General features: G+C 58.1%; 1 protein-coding gene across 11 annotated transcripts in view; it reads right to left on the reverse strand.

Annotated features, from left to right (window-relative positions):
* SYT7 (synaptotagmin 7) overlaps positions 1–21,978 on the reverse strand; it is a 59,774-nt gene that overhangs the window by 22,466 nt on the left and 15,330 nt on the right. For 7 of the 11 annotated variants that reach the window (XM_059931724.1, XM_059931722.1, XM_059931717.1 and 4 more), the window contains exons 2-5: positions 12,673–12,776; positions 8,398–8,477; positions 4,240–4,371; positions 3,109–3,333 (exon numbers count right to left, since the gene is read on the reverse strand). In XM_059931724.1, the coding sequence (XP_059787707.1) occupies positions 3,109–3,333; positions 4,240–4,371; positions 8,398–8,477; positions 12,673–12,776 (541 nt within the window). The remainder of the gene's footprint in view (positions 1–3,108; positions 3,334–4,239; positions 4,372–8,397; positions 8,478–12,672; positions 12,777–21,978) is intronic. The other 4 variants (XM_059931726.1, XM_059931725.1, XM_059931720.1 and 1 more) reach the window with 2 other exon arrangements.

Consider the following 21,978-nt stretch of genomic DNA (forward strand, 5'->3'; position numbering starts at 1 on the left):
GGGCCCTGCGGCTGCCTGTCATGTTGGACTGGGAGGGGGTGGAGGGAGCTGGGCCACCCCCTCCCGCCGTCTCACTGGGGGACCCCGGGAAAGTCTGCCTCTGCCTTCTAAGTACTACTGGCCTTTGGAGACGCGAGGAAATCCAGGCCAGTGCAGAGCTGGCCTAGTAATGCGTGGTGAGTCAGCAGAAGCCAACGATTCTCATACTTTGTCCTCAGACGCTGGGGCGTGTCCTCGGGCTCCCGGACCTCTGCCCTGTGGCTGGCGCTGACTCAGGGTTCAGGCTCTGGAGCAGATCTTTGCCCTCCTTCTGGGGTTCCTTGTTTCTGAGGCTTAGGGTCAATTCCCGGGATCTTGGGAATGACTCCCAGTCAGAGGAGGGGACGCAGGAAACCACTTGGCTGGCCACTTTACCACAGTTCTGACAAAGAACAGGGTAATTATCCTGTCCTCTGTGCACCTGTAAGATGGCACCTGCCTCATGGGCCACCAGCATCTCTGAAACACGCTGGGAACAGGGCAAGGACAGACAGGAGACAGGACATGGCTCATCAGAGGTGGTCTGGGGTCAGAGAGACCCAGGGTTCAAAGCCCATCTCTGCCGCTTCTTAACTGTGGGACTTTGGAAAAGGGAGTCCACCTCTCAGTTTCCTCTTCTGTAAAACGGTAAAAATTCCTGAGTTGCCTCCATCACAGGGTTGCCATGGGGACCAATGAGGTCAGGCCCAGGGAAGCATGCTCCCTTGCCAGTGGAAGCTGCAAATGTCTCAGGAGGTGGACACAGAAGGAGTCAGAGATCCCTGGCCTCCCCGGGCAACCTGTCTGCTTTGTCTCCTGGCCAGAGATTTCAGCGCATGCAGGGCCACAGCCTCAGAGGGCCCAACCTCCACTTCTTCTGTTCCTTCCCTCCATCTTCCATTCCAGTTGCCTAGGGCAGGGGTTGGCAAGCTATGGCCTGTGGGCCAAATCTGGCCCGCCACTTGTTTTTGTAAATAAAGTTTTACTGGAATACAGCCATTGTCATTAATTTACATCCTGTCTGTGGCTGCTTTGGGGCTACAAGGGTGGGGTTGAGTAGTCATAAAAGAGACTATGTGACTTGCAAAGCCTCTTCCCTACCAGGCCTTTTATAGCGATAGCTTGCCACCTCCTGGTCTAGAGCCACAGGGTAGCCGTGGTACCCCCGAGCTGCCCGAGGGAGGCCCCAGGGCCCTTGGAGCCACTTTCACCACTGCAACCAGACCTCAGCCTGGCTCACCCCCTGAGCCTATCCTGGGAATCAAAAGGACAACAGTTAGGCTGCCCCTGTGGGCTGAGAGAGAGAAAGAGAGAAGAAGAGTGAGAGCAAAAGAGGGAGAGAAAGTCAGAGAATGGTAAAGAGAAAAAGAAAGAAAGAAAGAAAGAAAGAAAGAAAGAAAGAAAGACAGAAAGAAAGAAAGGGAAAGAAAGAAAGAAGGAAAGAAAGAAAGAAGGAAAGAAAAGAAAAGAAGGAAAGAAGGAAGGAAGGAAGAAAGAGAGAAGAGCAAAACAGGGCTTTAGCTGGGGTCTCGGAAGGAGTAGCAGCCTTGCCTGCCTCAGGCCTGGAATCAGGGCGACCACCAGGGGCAGGCGCAGGCCCGGCGGGCCAGGGAGGCCCACAGCTCCCGGGGGGCAGGCCGAGGAAGGGGGTGGACGGCACTTGGGCGGCCGCCTCCTCCTCCGTGCTTGACCTCATTTTGGTTTTCTGTCACATCCCAAATTAGTCCAACTTACAACCTCTCAGTCACAGGAAAGTAAAATTGGTTCCTCCAGGCCTGGAGCCAGTGGATGGTGCGAAGGCCTCAGCCAGCCTGGAGTCTGTGGCCAAAGCAACCTGGCGTGGGTGGGGCACAGGGCCTGGTTCTCTGAGGGGGTGTGGGGCTTCCTTCTGGGGTTCTCCGGAGGCTCAGTGTCGGGGAGAAATCCGCTCGTGCTCCCTCAGGCCAAAGCAAATGAGGTCTCAGCATGGTGGCCCTAGGTGGTCCCAATGGCAGGAACCACAGGCTTTCTAAAGAGAACCAGCCTGACCGCTAAGAAGGGGTCAGGGCTGTTGGCCTTCTAATTGAGAGGCTGCTCCATTAGCTGGGAACGAGGCAGTTCTAAAAGCTGAAAATGGAACCTATATCCCAATGGGTGAGAACGGTCATAGTTCAAAGGATTTAGAGCCCGGAAGGCTCAGCTGTGGGGAAATGGAAGGTTCTAAGAGCCAAGATGAGAATAAGGCTGCCCCATGGTGGGAGGGGAGAACATACTGTCTGCTGAGAACAGGAGCCAACCCTATGTCTGCTGCTCCCAGGGAGGGACTGACTGTTTGGCCAGCTCAGATAGTTATTAAAAAGGAAACGGCTCTTCTGTCTGATGTCCAGACCACCTTCGTCAGAAAAGAGAAGTTAGCTAGGGCTCAACAACCCAACCTCCAAGAACACACAATCCCAACAGCTGAGAGTGGGACCGCTCACTGACCAAGACTGGGACAGCCAATGGGGATGGCCGAGATGAGGATGAGCCAATGGGGACATCCCGGCTGCTCAGGGTTGGCTTGTGGAACAGATGGTGTCATGGTGCAAGCAAGACTGGGACAAGCCAATGGAGTCGCCTGATAGTCAAAATGAAATGGCTTAACCCCTGGGTCTAGAGCCATCTGCTGGCTGCAAGAGGGAAAGCCTGGTGGCAGATGAGTGGCAAAAAACAGGCTGAGAGTGGGCCAGCTCCCCAGGGATGGATGGTCCAATGGCTAACAACTGCAGCCTGATGCCCATGGAGGCTGAGATGGGGCGGCCAATCAAAGAGGATGGGATGACCCAAGGACTGAAATGAAGCTGCCCTGGGGGCAGAAAATGGAATGATCTGGTCACTGGCAAAGAAAGAAACTGATGGGGCAGCAGCCGGAGGCTGAGATGCACAGTGCATGGCTGAGTTAGTCGTGCCCGATGGCAAGGATGATGGGAGTCTCGTGAAGGGATGGGATGAGCCAGGGGCCGAGGACGGCACCTCTGGGGGCAGCAGCGGGCATGCCAGGGGTCCTGCTGTCCACACTGGCGGGGGCAGGCCTGAGCTCACGGCTCTTGCGGCCGTGGGGCCATCACTCACTTGGACAAGTTGAGCTTCCCGGCGGCCAGGTGGCTCTGCACCATCCGCCAGCGGCCTCTCCCCGCCTTGCCACCGCTGCCCGGCTCGCTGGGGGCAGCGCCACCGCTTCTCAAGGCGTCCTCTCCGGGTGGCGGCACCGGCGCCGGCTTCTCCCCCAGCCGGCCTTCCCGCTCCACTGCCAGCCCCGCAGCGGCGGCCACTTTGGCGCCAGCCAGGAGGGTGCCACTGGAGGCACCACGAGGCAGCCGGTCCAGAGGGGCACCGGGGGTGGCGGTGGGGGGACGGAGGGCAGGCCACACGTGGGGGTGGGGATGGGGTGGTAAGAGGGGGAAAAACAACGACAGATAAAAGGAAGAAAGAGACAGTGAGAGAGGAGGAGGAGAGAGACAGACGGACAAGAGACGACAGAGAGAGAGAGAGAGAGAGACATCAGCACTGCAGATGGGTCACCAGCGGAGCCTGCAGAGAGGAGAGAGGGGACCGGGCGGGCTGGGGTCGGAGAACAACGCACCACGACAGTGGAGGGGGGCCCCTCCCCACCGCCTGGGGCTGGGGCGGCGGGGGTTGGGGGAGGACAGCCACCTCCAAGTCTATCCCACAGGACAACGAAGGGTTAACGACGGAGGAAGAGCGGGCTGTCCAGGCCAGGAGGCCCCAAGGCAGGGAGAGAGAGAAAGCCGAGTTAGTCAGAGTTCATCACCACCACCACCATCACCGCCACCACCGCCACGACCACCGACCACCGACCACCGCCAGAGCAGCCAGGGCAGCAGCACACAGCAGGGAGGAGGAAGCGAGCCACACCGAGAGGGAGGGACCAAAAACGGGCAACCCCATCCTGACTGCACAGAGGGGGCCGGGGGCCACGGGGACCAGCTGGGGGGCCGGGTGTGGCCGCGGACGGGGTGCTCCTGGTGGCTAGCCCTGGGGGAGGGGACAGGGGAGGGGCAGGCAGGCGAGGGGGGTCAGGAGGGGTTGCTCGTCTCCATGGTCAGCCTGCCCATGGGGTGCGCGGGTGGGGAGGGGGGAGGAGCAGGAGAAGTGAGGGGCCGGGTGGGATGGGGGGACGGAGGGCGTGCGCGGATACTCGGATACTCGGTACATATGATCAAACCAGGTAAAGTCACTCACTTGAGGGACAGTCGTGGGTCGCCATAAGGGGCGTAGGGTGAAATGTTTAGAATAAACTCCTTGGGAGGGTAGGAGCTCCATTTCTGCTGCACTGTGCTCTCATTGTTATTCCAAAAGTCTCTGTCTAGATCACTGGAGGGGCAGAGAGAGAGGGGAGAAAACAGGGAGATACAAGAAGAAACAAGAACCGCAAGTCCTGTGCGGGCAGAGGGGCCGGGCCCGGGGCACGGAGGGTGGGGCGGGCCGGGGTCGGCTCCTGTGAGGGGAAGAGAGGCGGGTGGCACACGCACGGGCGCACGCGCACACACACACTCGCACACGCTCCAGGGCGGGAGAAGCCGCGTGCAAGGAGGCGAGCTGCAGGCGGGCAGACTGGAGCCTCGCACCGGGAAGCTGGTGGGAGAGAGAAAGATGGTGAGAGAGGAGGGGAAGGGGAGGGGGGGCCGGGGACGCGGCCTGGGGTGGGATGGCGATGGCGTGGGGAGTGGGAGGAGGACAGGGTGCTGGCATCCGGCTGGAGATTGCTGAAAGGCAGATCAGACCCTGCTGCCCAAGTGCTGGGCCTCAGTCTCCCTGCCTCCCACGTGCTGGGCCTCAGTCTCCCTGCCTGTCGAACCCGAAGGCTGGCTGTAGCCGCTGAGCCATCCGCTCTCCCATGCCGGGGTTGAGGCCCCAGTTCTGGAAGACCGGAAGTTCTCCCTCCTTCCAGCTACCTAACAGAGCCACTCTTGGGACAGGCCCAGCTCCCTGCCAGTCTCTCCTCCTCCCACTGGCCTGAGGTCCCCCTGGCCTCCTCTGTTCTCTCCCGGCCTTGGGAAAGCCTGGGATGCGGCCTTCACAGGAGATTGGCCAGATCTCAGCTGAACTGAAGGCACTCTGCTCATTGCAAAAGTGGTGGCTGGGTCACCCCAGCAAAGAGAAGCGTCTCCAGGCCTCTGACCTGGTGGTTGTCGGCGGGTCACGGAAGGGCCCTTCACGTGGAGGCCTGGGCCTGTGCAGAGGAAGCCTGCCCTTCTCTGGGGGAACTGATGGGCAGACTCAGCCTCCAGCCCTTGGCATGTACCTGGTCTGCCCCTGTCCCTTTCCAAACTGGAGCTGCTGGGTCTGGAAGGGAACGTGTACCCCAGCCTCCCCACCCCCTTCTGTTCTGAGACATGTCCTACCGAAGAAGCAGGTATGCTAGAAGCACAGAGAAGGCAGGAACCTCCACTGGAGGAGGGCAACAGAAGCTGCAGCAGAAGGCATGGCCTGGAAACCCCAGGAGCTGAGGACCAGGGGCTTCACCAGCTCGTCAGGCTCCTGGGACCCCGAAGAGCAGAACTGGGAGCACAGGGAGAGGAGGGCAACTCCCAGGCCAAAGGAACATTCCGGAAAGGAGCCATGCCTGAGCCCTCAGGAATGTGTCTACGGGAAGGGGCTCGGGGAGGAGCGTCAGGGGTGGGCCTGGCGTGTGCTGAGGCCATGTCACTGCTCAAGGCCGAGGTGAGAGCCCTGCTGGGGGGAGGGCAGTGTTGGGAGGCACACCCCCTGAGGATGGAGGAAACGTGTTCTTGGGGGACCTGCTTCTCCCCCACGCCACCCCCAGAGTTTGACCTCAACCTTGGTTCTCAGCATTAGACTCAGGAACAAAGGAAAGAAAGAGGGAGAGAAGCTGAACTGCCCCCCCCAGGCCAGGAGGAGACAGTGGCCCTGGCCTGAGGGTGCGCAGGGCCCCCTTGGGCCTCCCTGGTGTGGTCAGTCTCTGCCAGTCCAGAGAGCACCTTGGAAACATCTCACAGGAGACTCTGTGCACAGGGTCCAAGGCCAAAGCCCTGAGCCAGCTCACAGGGGCAGTGGGCGCCGGAGGTGGGAGAGGCAGAACAGTCCACTGGGATGGAACCCTACTGGGTGGGGGGGGTCTCCCTGGGGAGGCTCCCTCCACAGAAGGGCCTATTCCCTTTTCCCACCAGAGACATCCTTCGGCCCCCTCCCCTAGTGTAACAGAGAGACGGAGCAGTTGGAAGGCCTTACTCCCCCTGCTCCCTCCAGATCTCCAAAATCGAGGGCCATCCAACCCTAGGTCCTGGAGAGAAAGATCCACCCAGGGTCATCACTGCCAGGCTGGTCTCCCACCCTGTGCTCCAAGGAGCTCCAGGGTCCCTTGGGTTGTGCACTGCAGTACCAGAAAAGAGGATCTTTAATTAAAGAAGTTTATGAAACACTGATTCCTGTACTGCAGGACTTCTCAGAGCCTTTAATGTGCCAATGAATATCAGTGTTTCCCAAACTTAGTTGGTCATGGAACCCTTGATTCATGGGATCGCTATTAATCTTTTATGGGGCACAAGTGCTCTGAGGAACACAGTTTGAGAAACACTATTAAAGAATGCAGCTTCCCAGAATCCTTGATAACATGATCCTTTTGGAGGAGGCCCTAAGCCCAGGGGGAGATTGTGCAGCAGGTAAACCCTGCTTCCTGCCACTCGACTGGCTTTGGGCCCAGGCAAGAGGCAAAGGCCTAGGAACCTGGGGGTATGTAGACAAGAAAGGTAGCTTCCTTCCCTTGGGGCAGAGGGTCTGAGAGCTCAGCAGGGTGGGAGGGCGCAGGGACTGCAGGGCCACAGAGAGGCAGGGGACGACCCACTGTTGCCCTCACTTTGCCTTAGAGAGCCTGCAGAGCCTGCTCCCCGCCCCACTGCCCCCTCTCCGCTTCTCTTGTGGGCCCTTTTTAGGTCTATCTAGTACACACACAGCCTTATCCAGGAAGCTGATGGTCAGCTGGCAGAGACAGGCTCTCTGGCCCAGACCGTGGCTGCAAGCTCGGTTAGAGGCCTGGCCTGGAGGTGGCAGGTGCCGGGCTGGCCCCGTGCTCCCGCCATGTGGTCCCTCCCCTCTTCAGAAAGCCTGGGGCCTGGGCTCTGCAACAGCCCCTGAGACCTGCCAGCTCTCGGCTTTGAAGACTGGAGAGCGTGCAACCAAAACCAGCTTCAAAGGCTCCCCGCAGCCTCCTCCCAAGCCCAACCTCGGCCTGGCCCACCCCTTCACTTACCCGCCCCCCAACAGACACACACCCACTGCTTCTGCGAAGGCCCCAAAGGGTCAGAGCAGGAGATGAAAAAAGAGGAGGGGGGCCGAGGAGGGGCAGGGAGGGAGCCCTCAGGAGAAGGGGAGAGGAAGGAGGGAAGTAGGAAGAGAGGAAGATGGACCAGGGGAAGGGCAGGAGGGAAGGCGTGGGCAGGCGCGGCTGGGGCCTTGAGTTGAAGGAGGCAGGGTGGGGCAGGGAGGGCTGGGGGAGGCCCCGCTTCCAGGCGGAGCCCTTGGCTGGCAGGCTAAGATGGAGGGGCGCCCAGCAGCCTCCCCGTGAAGGCCTAGGCCAAGAAGCAGAGAGGAAAGGGCCAGGCCATTGGCCAAAGGGTACAGAGTCCTCTAGGGAGAGCCCCACCCCTACAGCCCTGTTCCCAGAGCCCCCAACCAGGTGAGAACCTTCTCCCAGCGTCTCCCAGTGACCCTCAGCAGGGGTCTGCAGGCGGTCTGCAGTGCAAGGCAGACCTGCCGACTTGAAGACGGATCTCAGAGCCAAATGGGGAAACCGGGGCGAGCCAGAGGCAGCAAGATGTGCAGTGGGGACCGGGCGTGACAGGGGAGGGGAGAGTCTCTCCCCATCGCTCTGCTTTCCCTGAGCAGACCAACACTGGGTCCTGCTGGGCTCCCCAGGGTTTTTGTGTGTCCTTCTTCCAGGTTACCCTCAGAACATTGGTGGGGTCTGAGGAAAGAGTCTGAGCCGCCACCACCCCAGCCCCAGGGCTGAGGGAGGAGCTTGGAGGTGCAGGGGAGTTAGGCAGGGCTTGGGGACAGCGCGTGTGTGATGTGAGGGTTGGAAGGAGGAAGCAGCACCCGGGGTTGAGGGAAGAGGCAGACAGTGCTGGGAGCGAGAGCAGCCAGAACACGGGGCTGGGCGCCCTGGAACACTGTGAGGGTCTGGGAGGCACAGGCAGAAAAGGCGGAGCCCTGGGCCCCCCTGAGGTGCTGGGAGTGCGTGTACGGGACTGGGCTGGGGAGAGAGCAAGGCACCAGGTTGTGAGAGGGAAACTGAATGTGTGTGTGGCCAGATCTGGGGGGGTGGTCCTCCCACTTGGGCTGCCTGCGTGCCCCACCCCAAACTCGAAGCCTGGCACCTACTTGATGGCCTTCTTCTCACTGCGCCCACGCCCTGAGTCTGGCGTGCCCACCGTCTCCAAGGAGTTCTTGTAGCGTTTGCCCTGTGGAGACAGCACCAGGGTCACTCCTGGGAGACAGGGCTGGACTCTCCCTGCACCCCCAGAACGGGGCCCTGCGGGGAGGGGAGTACACTGGAGCCCAGCCTCGGCAACAAGGCCTGGGGCCAATGTGTGAGGGTGTCATCACCTTGGGGTGCCAGCCCTATCAACCCCTGATCTCTGGTGGGCAACTCCTGGGCCCCATCGGGCTCTAGGACTTGGCCCGCCCTCTTGACCTGCACCCCATCCCTGACCCCTAGGGATGAGGTCTCTCCCATCTGCCTGTCTTCTGGGGCTCTGGCTCGGCTCCCAGAAGCATATCTCCCTCTGCCGTGGACAGACGGCTCTCAGGCGCCTGGCCACGTCCCACTGGCCACGTCACTGCCCCCAGATGGTGGGGTGGCATCCTGCAGGGCAAGGTTGGCAGTGGCCAGTGACGTGAGTGGCAGGGGCGGGGAGAGGGCCCGTGTCCAGTCCTGCAGGGGCCATGTCCGTCACTGTCTGGGGGGCTCCCTGGGGTCCCTCCTGCCCTGGGCCCGTGAGGCAGGGCAGGGCCTGAGCACGCTCCTTCACAGGAAGGCAGCCTTGGGAAGCGAGGCTGCCCACTGACGCTGGGGCCGGGGCAGCCTGGCTCTTCCTCAACCAGCGCGAGTGGAGGGAGGGGCAGGGCAGGATGACGGGGTGGGCGTGCCAGGTCCCCTGGCTAGAGGAAGGGCTGTAGCGGTGACAGGGCCTGCTGCCAGGAAGGTGAGCACCATTCACCTTTTCGGTTTGGGTTTCTAAATTTAGCTCACGCAGAGCCCGGCACCATTAACATTCCTGGCTGCCACCAAGTGTCCTCACGCACACCCAGGGGCCACGGGCCTGGGCGGGGGAGCGGGGCTGTGCAGGGGCCAGAGCTGTCACCCACTGGGCACTGGCCTGCCCCTGCCCAGCCGAGTGGAGTCGGGGACACACACACATACGCGCACACGCACACGCACACGCACACGCAGGCACGCATTTCTCCAACATCCCGTCATGTGAGCCAAGACCACAGCCACAACAGTCAATTATTGCATCCTCCCTAAAGCAAAATAAAAGCCGCACAGCCGCGTTCCCCGACTCTCCTGCCAGCTGCGGCCCCTTCCAGGGACTGGAGCCGCCTGGTTAGGGAGAACAACAGCGGAGCTCCCAGGAAGTGGGTGGAGGTGGGGGGAGGGCCCTCATGCCACCTCCAGTACCCCTATGTCTCAGGGGTGCCAGGGTCCTGTCCCAGCAGTGCCCCACATTCTCCATGTCACCTTGCTCACGTCCCTTGCCCTCTCCAGCCTCCCTTTCCCCTCCTGTCTGAAGTGGTGTGATGTCACTGGATCAGCCCTGGGTCCCTCACCCTTCAAGCTTCTCATCACAGATATTATTATTATTATTACTCTGCTTACCTACTTCAGCTCCCACCCCTGGGAACGTAGTCCCCAGTGGCAGGGACTGAATGGGCTCTGGTACTTGGTGTGGAACCTGGTACCCGGCAGTTCCCCAAATCCATTAACTGGAAGCCCCACCCACCCAGGGGTCCAAACCTCAGGCTGTTGCCTCTGAGCCAGAACTTTAAGAGTTAAAAAACAGAGCTGCTGGATCCCCTGGGTCCACAAAAGCTGCCCTCTCTCAGCTCAACACCCGTCCCTCCCATCATTACCCAGAAGTTCAAATCCCAAACAATTCCTAGTTCCAACTGGGAAGATCAGGAGCCTGGAGCCCCTCCCTGGTGGCCAAGGGCCCTTCTTGGGCAGGACCCTCAGGCAGGAGCCCCGCCCCCCATTCTCCAGCAGTTCTGGCAGCGTGGGGCAGGGAGCACCCTGCTGAGAGCACCCCCCGCCCCCGTCCCACCCCTCACCCCTTCTCCTCTTTCTTCCTAGTCTTCAGGGAACTTGCTCTGGTCAGCACCGTCTTGTCTTCGAAGGCTGGTCCGTTGCCCCTTCCCCAAGGCCCGGCACCTGGTTCACCCAGGGTGTTCTGGGAGCTTCTGCCTGTCCCTCTTCCTTCCAAAGCTCAGAGAGGCTTCCCCTCCAGCTGCAAGGACCCCTTTGCAGAGGAGCTGGGGCACATGGGGGACAGAAACCAGGGCAGGACTTGCCTTGGGGGTTCGGGGGGAAGTAAATGGGGCAACGATAGGAACCCCAGGTGGGGTCCAGAGACATAAAACAGCTCCAAAGGAGCCCAATCCCCTAAGCCTGCTTATCAGGGAGGGGGTTGGCCAGGCTGATCCGGAAAAAGCCAGTTGGAGATTAAGGAAGTTATTAATGTTTGGAAATGGGATCTGGGCTGTCAGGTATCACGTCACTGCTGTTGAGGGGACAGGCAGGCAAGGAGAGCCCAGCAGCCACTGTGCAGGGGGAGCATTTTAAAGCCCCTTCCATGGAGCATGGAGACAGCCTGGACAAAAAAGCCCCCTGGCTTCTGAGACCAGGGGTTGGAAGCGGGTGGCAGGATTGTGGGGGGTCCTAGGCAAAGTAACGTTCTATCAGCAGCTCAGAGGAGCACGTCAAGAGGGACATACTGTGGTCTGGACCCCCGAGGAAGTTCTGGCTGGAGGCTGGGAGGAGGGGCTGGGCCAGGGAAGGTTCTGCAGTTCTCAGCTTCCCAAGGCACTTACTGCACTGACAGCCCCCCACCTGCTACAAAAGCTGTCAGCTCTGAACTCCTGTCTCCAGGTGAGTGGGGGGTAGGGCTCTCAACAAACACAGAGACACACACACACACACACACACACACTGCAGCACTTACGTGGGGATCTGATGAGAAGATCCACATCCCACCATACAGGGCTGAACAGACACACACACACACACACACACACACTGCACCAATGCCCACAAAGTCGACACCCTTAGCACAAAAGACCCCCACTCAAGGTCACCAGCAGCGCCTGTTCATACAACCCTCCCCTGCCTTCAAATACAGACAGACAGACAGCCGAACGGGCCTGCCACGAGACGCTCAGGGCTGCGGTGCACGCTCAGCCGCTCCCAAGCCTCTGAGGACGTTCGCGCGCAAGCACGTGGCCGAGCCCCCCCTCCACCTCCCCTGAAATTCTGAGCCGGACGTAGAGACGGGAAATCCAGGGACAATGCAGGGCAGCCAGTCTGGCACCCGCATGCAAGGAGTGGGCCCGAGTCACACACACACTCGCACACACTCACACGTGGGGCAGGGCTGGCCTTCTCCCTGGCTCCTCTCCAGGGAAAGGAGCTGCCTGAAGCTGAACATCCCGCGATGAAGAATCACACTCCCATTTCCCCGGTTTGCCCTTCCTGAAGGAAGCACGTTGGGTTATGGGCCTCTTGGGCCCTCCCCAGGGGCATCTGCCCCTTCTCTTCTTTAGGACAAAGGCACTGAGCCCCCGCCTACACAGCACCCATGGCCACAGCCCTTCCCCCCACCGCGCCCCCCGCCCCTCTGTGGCCGGGCAGGGAGAGAATGGGGCTCCCAGATGCGGCACCCTGCCCTCACTCCCACCATTCTCAATCTGGGGCATGGAAGGTGCCTGCCAGGGACCCTTCTTCACCTAAGCCCGGAAAGGCCCCACACCCGGGACACCCCTGGGCCCACCTTCGGGGGTCCCCCCTGCAGTCCCCAAAGTCCCCATCGCACTTCTAAGCTGGGGCAGCAGGATGGGGGATGAGTAGGGTTCTCGAGGCTCAGCCCCACTCCGGGAGCTGCCGGGGCGCAGGGAGGGCGGCTCAGCCCGGCTCCTCCTTCCGGTGCCCTCCGGTGATGAATGTCCCTCCTGATGGTCTCGTTACTTACTGATGGCCTAATCCTGCTCGTTAATTTCCCAGCCCTCGTTAAAAATGAAAAGAAGCCGTTTGTGCTTGTACAAACCCCCAGAACCAGGATGGATGTGCGGGAGCGGGGCGGTGGGGGGGGAGGGCGGGTCAGGCGGAGCCTCCTCATTGGACAGGGACCCGGCTCGGCCACGCCCAGGCCTGTGCTGGGGGCCGCGGGCGGAGGGGAGGGGGAGCTCGGCGCTATGTGGGAGGGGGCCTCGATTCTCAGTCTGCGCGTGCGTGCGTGTGGTGTGAGTTTCCACGGAAGTGTGCCGATGTGGGCAAGTGGGTCATCTGCGCGCGCCCTTGAGAGCGTTCACGAGCCTGTAATTGGGGGTGGGGGAGTGGGGCGCAGGGCCAGGCCCCGTCCCCAGGGCCCTTGGGAGCCTCACCAGTTTGCGCTGACACCAGTGGCAGAGGCCGCAGAGGACGACAGTGACGCTAAGGCTGACGGTGATGATGGCAGAGACCAGCAGGACATCGCGGGTGGGCGCCCCTGGAGAGGACACACACAAGTCAGACCCTCACTGGCCAGGGCCAGCTACCCTCCCTCAGCCCAGAGCCCCCCAGAACAACCACCCTACCCACACTGGGTGCTCTGCGCCCCAAGTTCTACTCCCAGCTCTGCCTTGTTGGCTGACCTTGGGAAGTCTCTTCCTCTCTCTGCATCTCACTTTCCTCATCTGTAAGATGGGAGTCTCCGGCAGGTCTCTCCCAGTCCCTCGCTGCACGAGCCCTGCATGGGATCCTCACCATCCCCCAAACTTCACACCCTCGAAGGGAGAGGCCAAGTGTGCCCTTGGACTAGCCAGGCCTCACCCACTGGGCTTTCAAATGCCTCTAAAAGAGCCACCGCTTCTGCGTGGCATGCTTCCACCACCCCCATCCCCCCACACATACCCGGAGCCACAACTCGAGCCGAATTTGCCCAAAGCGTTAGTTCCCATAGTCCCTCTGAGGACATCTGCCCCACAGGCAACGACAGACCCTCTTAAGTGTTGCCCAAGACTCAACAGCTACATGTATAGTCAAAGAGGGAAACTCTGGAACCTTCTGACCCGTCCTCATCCCCTTTAGCTCAGCTTTTCTTGGGCTGCAAGTCCACCCAACTGGCCTCTGCACACCCTGTCCTCCCATGCCCTAGCCCCTGAGCTCACCTCCAGTCCTCCCGCCCCATCGGCTCAGCCCCGCCTTTGTTGGCTGGCAATGTCCTAAATGTTCCCAGGGGCTGCCCCACAGCTTCCATTCTAACAGCTCGGGGGTCCTATGCTTTAGGAGTGGAAACCTTGATGGACTTGCCCTGGGAGCAAAACCCTGGGTTTCTGTGCAAATCCCACCACTTGCTAGCTGTGTGGCTTTAGTCACCTAACAGCTCAGTTTTCTCCCCCTGTAAATGCGGATTAAACCTCCTCCCTCCCTCCTCACAGGTAGCTGTAAACACGAGCCCAAAGCAAATGTAAGGAAGGCAAAACTTGACCAGAAATTGTCATGTGGGGGAGTGAGTCGACAGAGACCAGCATAGATCACGCGTGTTCTGTAAATATGTGTACGCGGGGATGCGTCTTAAAGTCTAGGAGACGCTGTTTATTTACAGAGGAGCCTGCTTAGGCTTTTCGGTTTCGGCGATGGTGGTAATTAAGAGTTGACAAGATCTGTCTGGTCCTGGTTCCTGCAGTTTTAGCATCCGGTGTCTCATGCTTTGCTGCGGGGCCTCATGAAGGAGGGCCAGGCGGTCATCCCCTGTTCTCAGGGCCCTCGGGCCGCCTCCCACCACCACTCCAGTGCCCTGGGCAGCCGATCTGCTGCCCGCTCTCCCCAGAATCCTGCTTGGGCCCCACCCCTCCCTCCCCAACCTCCGGAGCCTCCGAGCTGTGGGAAAAAGCCACCCTTGCTGGGCACCTGCCAGGCCAACTAAGCTTCCTCCCATCCCAGGTCCACAGCCTCGGTCCCCAGGAAGCCACTGCACCAGTTCACTGTCAACCTCAGGGCCCGCAGCACCAGGGAGCTCTGATCCGGACAGGCCACAGACACCGAGGAACTGGTCCTGCCTTTCCCTCCCTTGGGTGGAGGAGCACAGCTCTGCAAGGCTGGAGGGGCCACATCTGTCACAGTTCTCAGGCCACATGGGAGGCCTCCATCTTTAACCTCCAGGCTTCTGGGGGTGGGGCGGTGCATAATACCACAGGGCACACCACCAGGGCCCCCAGACCCAGGCCTGTGGTAAAGAGGTGTGCGAACATACCTTCCGAGAATGGGGCCGGCGCTTTTTCCAGCTCTCTTCATGGAAGCTGCGCCTGCCACATGGGGAGGGTCTGGGGGGTGGGGCGCTATGTGGGCTGGGGGAGCAGACCTTCCTTTGTTGAACTCACTTTTAAATAAAGTAAATTCCATTCTTGGGCTGAGCTTTCTTCAACCACTGTCTATTAAGAACGTACCATGAGGCACAGGGGACAGGTGAGAATTCAGCTAATTATTTCTTAGCACGCCAGGTGTCCTAGAACCAGGGAGTGGCAGGGCACCCAGGCTGAGGCTCAAGAAAACACCCAAAATACCTGAGAAAAGACCCAAGTGTGGCTACAGCCTCTGCTTCTCAATAGCTGTGTGGCCTTGAATAAGTGTCTTAACCTCTCAGTGTCTCCACTTTCTCCTTTATAAAGTGAAGATAGGGGATTTCCCTGGCGGTCCAGTGGTTAAGAAGCTTCCACTGCAGGGGGCACGGGTTTGATCCCTGGGTGGGGAACTAAGATCCTGTGCGCCGTGCGGCACGGCCAAAAATGAAAAAATAAAAAAATCGGGACTTCCCTGGTGGCGCAGTGGTTAAAAATCCGCCTGCCAGTGCAGGGGACACACGTTCGATCCCTGGTCCGGGAAGATCCCACATGCCACGGAGCAGCTAAGCCCGTGCGCCACAACTACTGAGCCTGCGCTCTAGGGCCCGCGAGCCACAACTACTGAAGCCCGCACACCTAGAGCCCGTGCTCCGCAACAAGAGAAGCCACCGCAGTGAGAAGCCCCCGCACCACAACGAAGAGTAGCCTCCCACCCCCGACCCCCCGCTCGCCGCAGCTAGAGGAAGCCCACACGCAGCAACGGAGACCCAACGCAGCCAAAAATAAATAAATAAAATATAAATAAATTTATAAAAATAAATAAATAAAAAACCCTACATTAAAAAAAAATAAAGTGAAGATAATAATGGCACCCACCCCGTGGTAGTACACAGTAGATACGGATTATTATTAAGGTTGTTGGGTTAGTTCCCTCTCAGGTGTACAGAGAGCTCTGGAAACACAGATGAAGAAGTGGTTGCTGGACTAGGGAGCTATCTGGGAAGGCTTTCCTGAGGAGGTGGTATTCAGTGTGGTCTGGGAGAGGGATGTGAGGTGAGGGTAGGACAATCTGGGCAGAGGGAACGGCAAGAGCAAAGGCATGAGAGGGGAAGAAGGGTCAGGTATGTTGCTTGAGGAGCTGGACTAGGTTATGGGGAGTGAAGTGGCGAAGACCAGGCTGGGAATGAGCGCAGGGCCTGATGGCAAGGGGCTTTGTCTTCCAGACCGAGGGGCTTCCCGCGTCTGTAGGCCGTAGGAGCCATGGAAGGTTTTCGAGCAGGGGAGGGGCAGGATCAGAGGGGGAGTCAGCGAGCTCACGAGCTGGGAGCTGTGGCAGGAGGTCAGAGTCCAGATGATTCCTCTGCCCTCGTGCCCTTTCTGCACGCACCCTCCCCCACATATCTCCGGCCAGGGGGCAATTCTCCAAGGAATTACCTCCCTGGAGCCTCTTCCTCTCTTTGCCAAACAAGGTCCTTATCAAAACCTGCTCCTCAACCCCTGCTCTAGGCTGGAGAGCTCCTGAGGACAGAGGCTGTCAATCCCCAAAGCCAGTGGTCCCTCTGAATGGTCCCCAGAGACCCAGGGAATGCCCATCTTAAGCAATTAGTATTCTGCGGGCATGGAGAATGAGCCCTGGGCTTGGAGTCTAGGAGAATGAGGCTGAGGCCTTATTCTGGCCACTAACCACCTGTGTGGCCACGAGCAAGGCACTCGACCTCTTGGAATCGGCGCCTTCATGTGTGGAGGGCTGATCCTTCCTCACTCGGATGAGGAGCAGGTGTTCTAGGTGTTCCACATGCAGCAACAAATTTGTCTTCACAACAATAACTGAGGTGAGCATTAAGATTGTCCCCATCTTACAGATGGGGAAACTGAGGTACGGAGAGGTCAAGTACTCTGTCCAAGGTCATTCAGCTAGTAGGCGGTGGAGCCAGGGTTCCAACCCAGGCAGTCTGACTCACAGTCTACACTCTTTGTCTTGACATCACACTCACTACAGAGGCGAGTGGTCAGTGGTTTTCCAGGTGTGTTCTTTGGAACACCTAGGGTTCCCAGGAATTTCTCAGGGGCCACAGAGATGGATGGCGATTAGATGAGGCTGTGTCCCCTCAAGCCCTGTTCAACCAAAGCAGCATGGTTTCCCTGTTTCACATCTTGGGCTTCCACAGGAAGTTCCATTTGAGGAAAGGGATGTGTTACTAAGGAAAGCTGAACCCTCCTGGATCAGTGACCCTAGGAACCCCTGCAGCATGAATGGATGCTGTCATCTTCCAGGCAGCTGACCCCTCCCCCAAAGATTCCCTGCCCCCCACACCAAGCAACCCTTGGACAGCCCTTGAATCCAGGGTAAAACAAATGCTTGCCAGTGAAAATTGCACTGATGCTGTGAACAAAAGTGACACGATGTCCTCGGCCTGCACGCGATATTGCCGTCAAGGGAGGCAAGCCTGTTCTTGCCTGCCAGCCAGGGTGAAACCATTCCCAGAGCACGGAGTCACTGTGTCTCGGGCTGCAAGGGACCTTGGAAGTCAGGCCTCATCAATGAACGAACGCCCTGGGCAGCCCTGTCAGGGGCAGGAAGCTGCTTCTGCAGGATGCAGACCCTCCACAAATGGGCATTGGTAGCTAGGGCTGCTGTGTCTTGAGCTGAACTCAATCTGTCTCCCTGGAACTTCCCCCCGAAGTCCTAAGCTTGTCCTCTGGAGCTGCCGGGAACAAGCCGGCTCCCGCTGCCACATGACAGGCCTCCAAATCCTTGCTGACAGCTCTCATGTCCCCTTCCAGTCTTCTCCAGGCAAAGCTGCCCCAGCCCTTCTAACCCTTCCTCCGATGACATACATGGTTTCAAGTCCCCTTAGCGTCAGCATATTAACATTTGGGGAAAGAAAATATTGCAGCCCTAGTCAGCCTTTTGACAGAGCTGAGTTCCACGACCTATCCTTGGGCAGAGGAGACATCTGGGTCCCAGGGATGAGACACAGACAAGGGCGGACAGATGACATCGGGAGACCTGGGAGGCTGGGTGAACCAGGAACAAGGAGAGCTAGGCCTCTGGGGTCCAGTCCCAGGGGTGCCAGGACGTGAGATGTAAACTCAGGCATGTCCCTGCCCCTCTGCCCAGGCCTTTGGTGGCCATGTCAGCCGATTAGAGCCCAGGATTAATGACAATCCAGTAGAGTCCTGTGGGCTTTGCCAGGTGCTGTGGGCAGAGCCCATGGTCCTGACCACGCCACCCCACCGGGAGCTCTCAAGGTGAATCAAACCTGTGTGCTTGAGGAGGTGGCCCCCCTTTGAAGGTGGACAAGACGCCCACACACAGTCTTCCCTTCTAGAACGTCAGCTCCATGAGGTCAGGGCTCAATCTCGTGTTCACTGCTGTTTTCCCAGCACCAAGGACAGAGCCAGGCATATAGCAGGTGCTCAATAAATGCTCGTTGAACGAATGAGTGAGGAGGAATCCCAAGCCTCTAGGAATGATAGTAATAGAGGCTACCATTTATTAAGTGCCTACTGTGTACCAGACTATGAAGGTAGGGGCTGTATCTGCTTTGTTCATTCCGATAACCTCTGTGACAGGCAAACCCACAGGAGGTGCTCAGTAAATATTTGTTGAATGCCCAGTGCTTGCATACGTTATCTCACTTGTCACCCAAACAAGATGGGAGATGGGAGAGAAGAGATGGGACGGGCTGCAGTGACAGAGTTTGAGAGCCTCTCTCTTTTAAACACACACACACACACACACACACACCCCAGGATCCCTTCTGGTCTTCCCCCATGCCCATCTTTGCCTGACAAGTCCTGATTTTTCTAGACCCAGATGAAAAGCACCTCCTCCAGGAAGCCTTCCATAATCTCCCCAGTGGGAATTAATTTCACAGAGCTCCCATCACACCGTGCCTACAGCCTTGTTTTAAGGTGCAGTACTAAGTGCCAGACTGTCAGGCAATTCGGATTCTTATTCTTCCAAGCTGTGTGACCTCATCTCTGTGTGCCTTGGTCTCCCCATCTGTAAACAGGGATAGTACAGGCCCCATAGGACTACTGTGAGGTTTAAAGGAATTAGCACAAAGAATGCACTTAGCACAGTGCCTGACACGGAATAAGTAGGCCATAAATGCTAGCTATTATCGTAGCATTACCACGTCAAACCCTGCATTAGAGACATCTGAGGCATGGAGTTGGCCCTCAGTGAGTGTTGAATGAAATACTGAATACACGTTTAGTTTTCCCCACAGGATAGCAGAAGCCAGGGGTCACGTCTTATTCGATCTTGTGCACCCCTGATCCCTGCCCCAGGACCTGGCCCAGGGCCTAACCAAGAGCAAGCATCAGTGAACACCTATGGCAAGGAATGGGGAGGGCTGAGGCATGGGGCTGGGGGGTGAGGGTGTGCAACAGTTGGAAGCTAGGCTAGGCTTCAGGTGTGAACTGCAGACCTGACCCCGTCCCTTGCCAGGGCTCTGCCCCCACTCCCAACTCCTTCTCATCTCCTCAGCAAGCCATGATTTATAGATGAACAGAATCAAACAGGGCCGCTGGCTGCTGAGATGCCCTGAGGAGCTGCCGGAGAGGGAATGGACTTCTGAGGGCAAGCTCACCAGCTGCCCAGGGTGGAACAGGAGGGGAGGGCGGAGCAGGCACACACCTACAGGCCAGAGACGTGGACACCCAAGGCTCACATACACATACACGAGCCACGGAGACTCACCCTTGGCACAGATGCCTATGCCCGCCTCCCGCATATAAACACACACGCACGTGCACACACACACACACACACACACACACACACACACACGCCATGCTGACTCACCCCTTGAATTGACACCCATGCTCACACTCACACACAAACATGCACACACACCCACGGTCACGGTCACGGTCACGAACAGATGCCTAGACCACTCTGCTGTCCACAAGGTCTAAATGTTCATGCACTTCCTCTGGCCTGGAATTCTCTCCCCATGCACATCTGTCCTCTAGAGCAGAGCAGTGGGACAGGCAGTAGACTTGCAAATGACTTGGGTTCAAGTCCCACCTCTGCTCCTGGCCAGTGACCCAGGGCGAGTCCCATTCTGGGCCTCAGTGTTTTACCTTCAGATGATGATAAGAACCCCTGACCTCCCCTGCTGGGGTGTTGTCAGGATCAAATAATAGCTAACATTCATTGAGCACGTGCCTTTTGTGGCAGACACTGTGCCAGGAAGTCTATAGGCACCATCTCATGTGATCTCTGCAACCTTTACCATTATTATCCCCATTTCGCAGAGGAAAAAACAGGTGTGGAGAATTAAGGCAACTTGAACTCGTCCTTGACCCTGCTATGGCTGTCCCCCTCTGAGCTGAAGCACGTGACAGCACTCTGTAACATGCTACACTGCGTGACCCAGCCACACCCCACTTCCCTCCTTCTTTCAAGAAGGCCAACCTCTTTCACACTTGAGACTTCACATAAGCTCTTCCCTCTGTCTGGAATGCCCTTCCTTCTATTCTCTACCTTCCATCCTCTTCTTTCTATTCTCAAGATCCCTAGACAAAGATGGTCTTCATTCCCTCCCACATTCCTTTCTGTTGCCCCGTAACTATGACAATTCATCACTGTGGATTAATAATTAGCATTTTGTATGTCTTTCCCCACTGGGAACACTTGGAGGACTGAGACCCCCAGATCACTCATCTCTGTAGCCCAAGGTCTGGTACATAGGAGAGGCTGGATAAATACGTGCTAAACAAATGCATGAAATTATTCAAGGTCCACGTGAGCCTTCCTCCTCCAGGAAGCCCTCCCTGATGACAAGTGCTCACAGCAGTCTCCAAACTTGAATGAACTGCCTTCTGTCCAGCCTCCTTTTCTTGGGAGTAGGCCTGTCCTCCAAGCAGGGCCAAGAGGTTCTCCTCATTGCTCGGTGTCTCCCACAGCCCATAGCCCAGGACACGATATAGAGGAGCCATCGGACATGCTGGAGATCCGGGCACATAGGCTCTTTTCCCCAGAATTCACTTGCTCTGACACTCTCAGATGGTGACACACACACTCCCCACATCTAGCCCGTCGAAAGTTGTCCCATCACCCCCAGACCCTCCTAACGTCCTGGAGTCATCCTCAGATCCCAGGCCCTTGCTTTCCTCACCAAGTGCCTTTAGTCATAGTAACTAATGTATGCTCAGCACTGAATCATGTTCACAGTTTTTAGCACCCTCTGAAGGTAAATCCTCTTATCCTCATTTTACAAAGAAGGAAACTGAGGCTCAGAAGGGGTCAACACTTGCCCACACAGCAGAAGAGAGACAAAGCCAGGATTGAGCCTGGAGTCTGGAAGAGCTCAACTCTGCGCCCCACGGGAGCTAAGCCTTAAAATAAGTTGCTCCGAGGATAGACGGAAGGGAAGAAAGAAAGGGAGTGAACACAAAACAAAGAGCAGCCAGGGAAAGGGCTTCCACTTCCCCACAAACTTCCCCAAGCAACTTCAGAGACCCCTCTTACCCACACACCTTTGCCACAGCTCCTTCCCACCTCCACTGCCCCAGCCCTTGGCCTCAGTAAAGCAGCCTCATTAGACAGATGCTCAGATGTTCTCAAAGTCTCAGAACGGGTTGGGGGTTGGGTGCCTGGGGCCGGGCAGGAGCAGGAAGAAGAGGCGGGTGGGGTACCTGAGGACTTTCCCAGGGCCGTGCCTCTGGTGCGGACTAGGGTGCAATCACTATTCCAGAGATAAAGCAGTGACGCTGCGGATCACATTCCCATCCTGGTCCTGCCTCCTCCCACCTGATTCTGCACGACAGTGCATCATGCCCCAGCGCCTCCCCCCACCATCCTTCGGTGGCTGCACGATGACGTTCGAGGTGGAAAACAGCGAAAGCTGGAGTCACAGGTTTCCACAGGAAGCACCCCTCCGCGACGTGCACGGAGAGCAGATGGAAATGGGGGAAGGTGGGAGGGCAAGGGCAGAGCCTACCAGCCCCAGGGCTATTTGGGCATGGGAAGGGAACATTTCTGGTGCCTATCCCACCTCCCTTCCTCTTCTCGACCCAACACACACAAGAAAGCCAGAAAAAGGCAGAGTGTGGGAGAAAGCAACAGAAAACCAATGAGCTAAACTCTGAACCCCAGACAGCCAGGCAAAGCTCCAGGCCTCCTGTCATGCTGAATTTTCTGCCCTCTCTTCACTCTAAAACTCCCCACTCCAGGCCACCCACCTTGGGAACGGGGGCAGCTCCTTCCTTGCAATAGGAAAAACAAAATGAGATGGGCGGGTAGAAAGAAAGAAGACAAAGGAGAGGAAAGAGAGCCTGGCACTCATTTCCCAGGAGAACTGAGCTTTGGCCCTGCCCCCATGCCCTCCGGACAGTCTCTCTGAGTTTCCT

This window comes from Balaenoptera ricei, chromosome 8, assembly GCF_028023285.1.
Source record: "Balaenoptera ricei isolate mBalRic1 chromosome 8, mBalRic1.hap2, whole genome shotgun sequence".
NCBI classification, from domain to species: domain Eukaryota; kingdom Metazoa; phylum Chordata; class Mammalia; order Artiodactyla; family Balaenopteridae; genus Balaenoptera; species Balaenoptera ricei.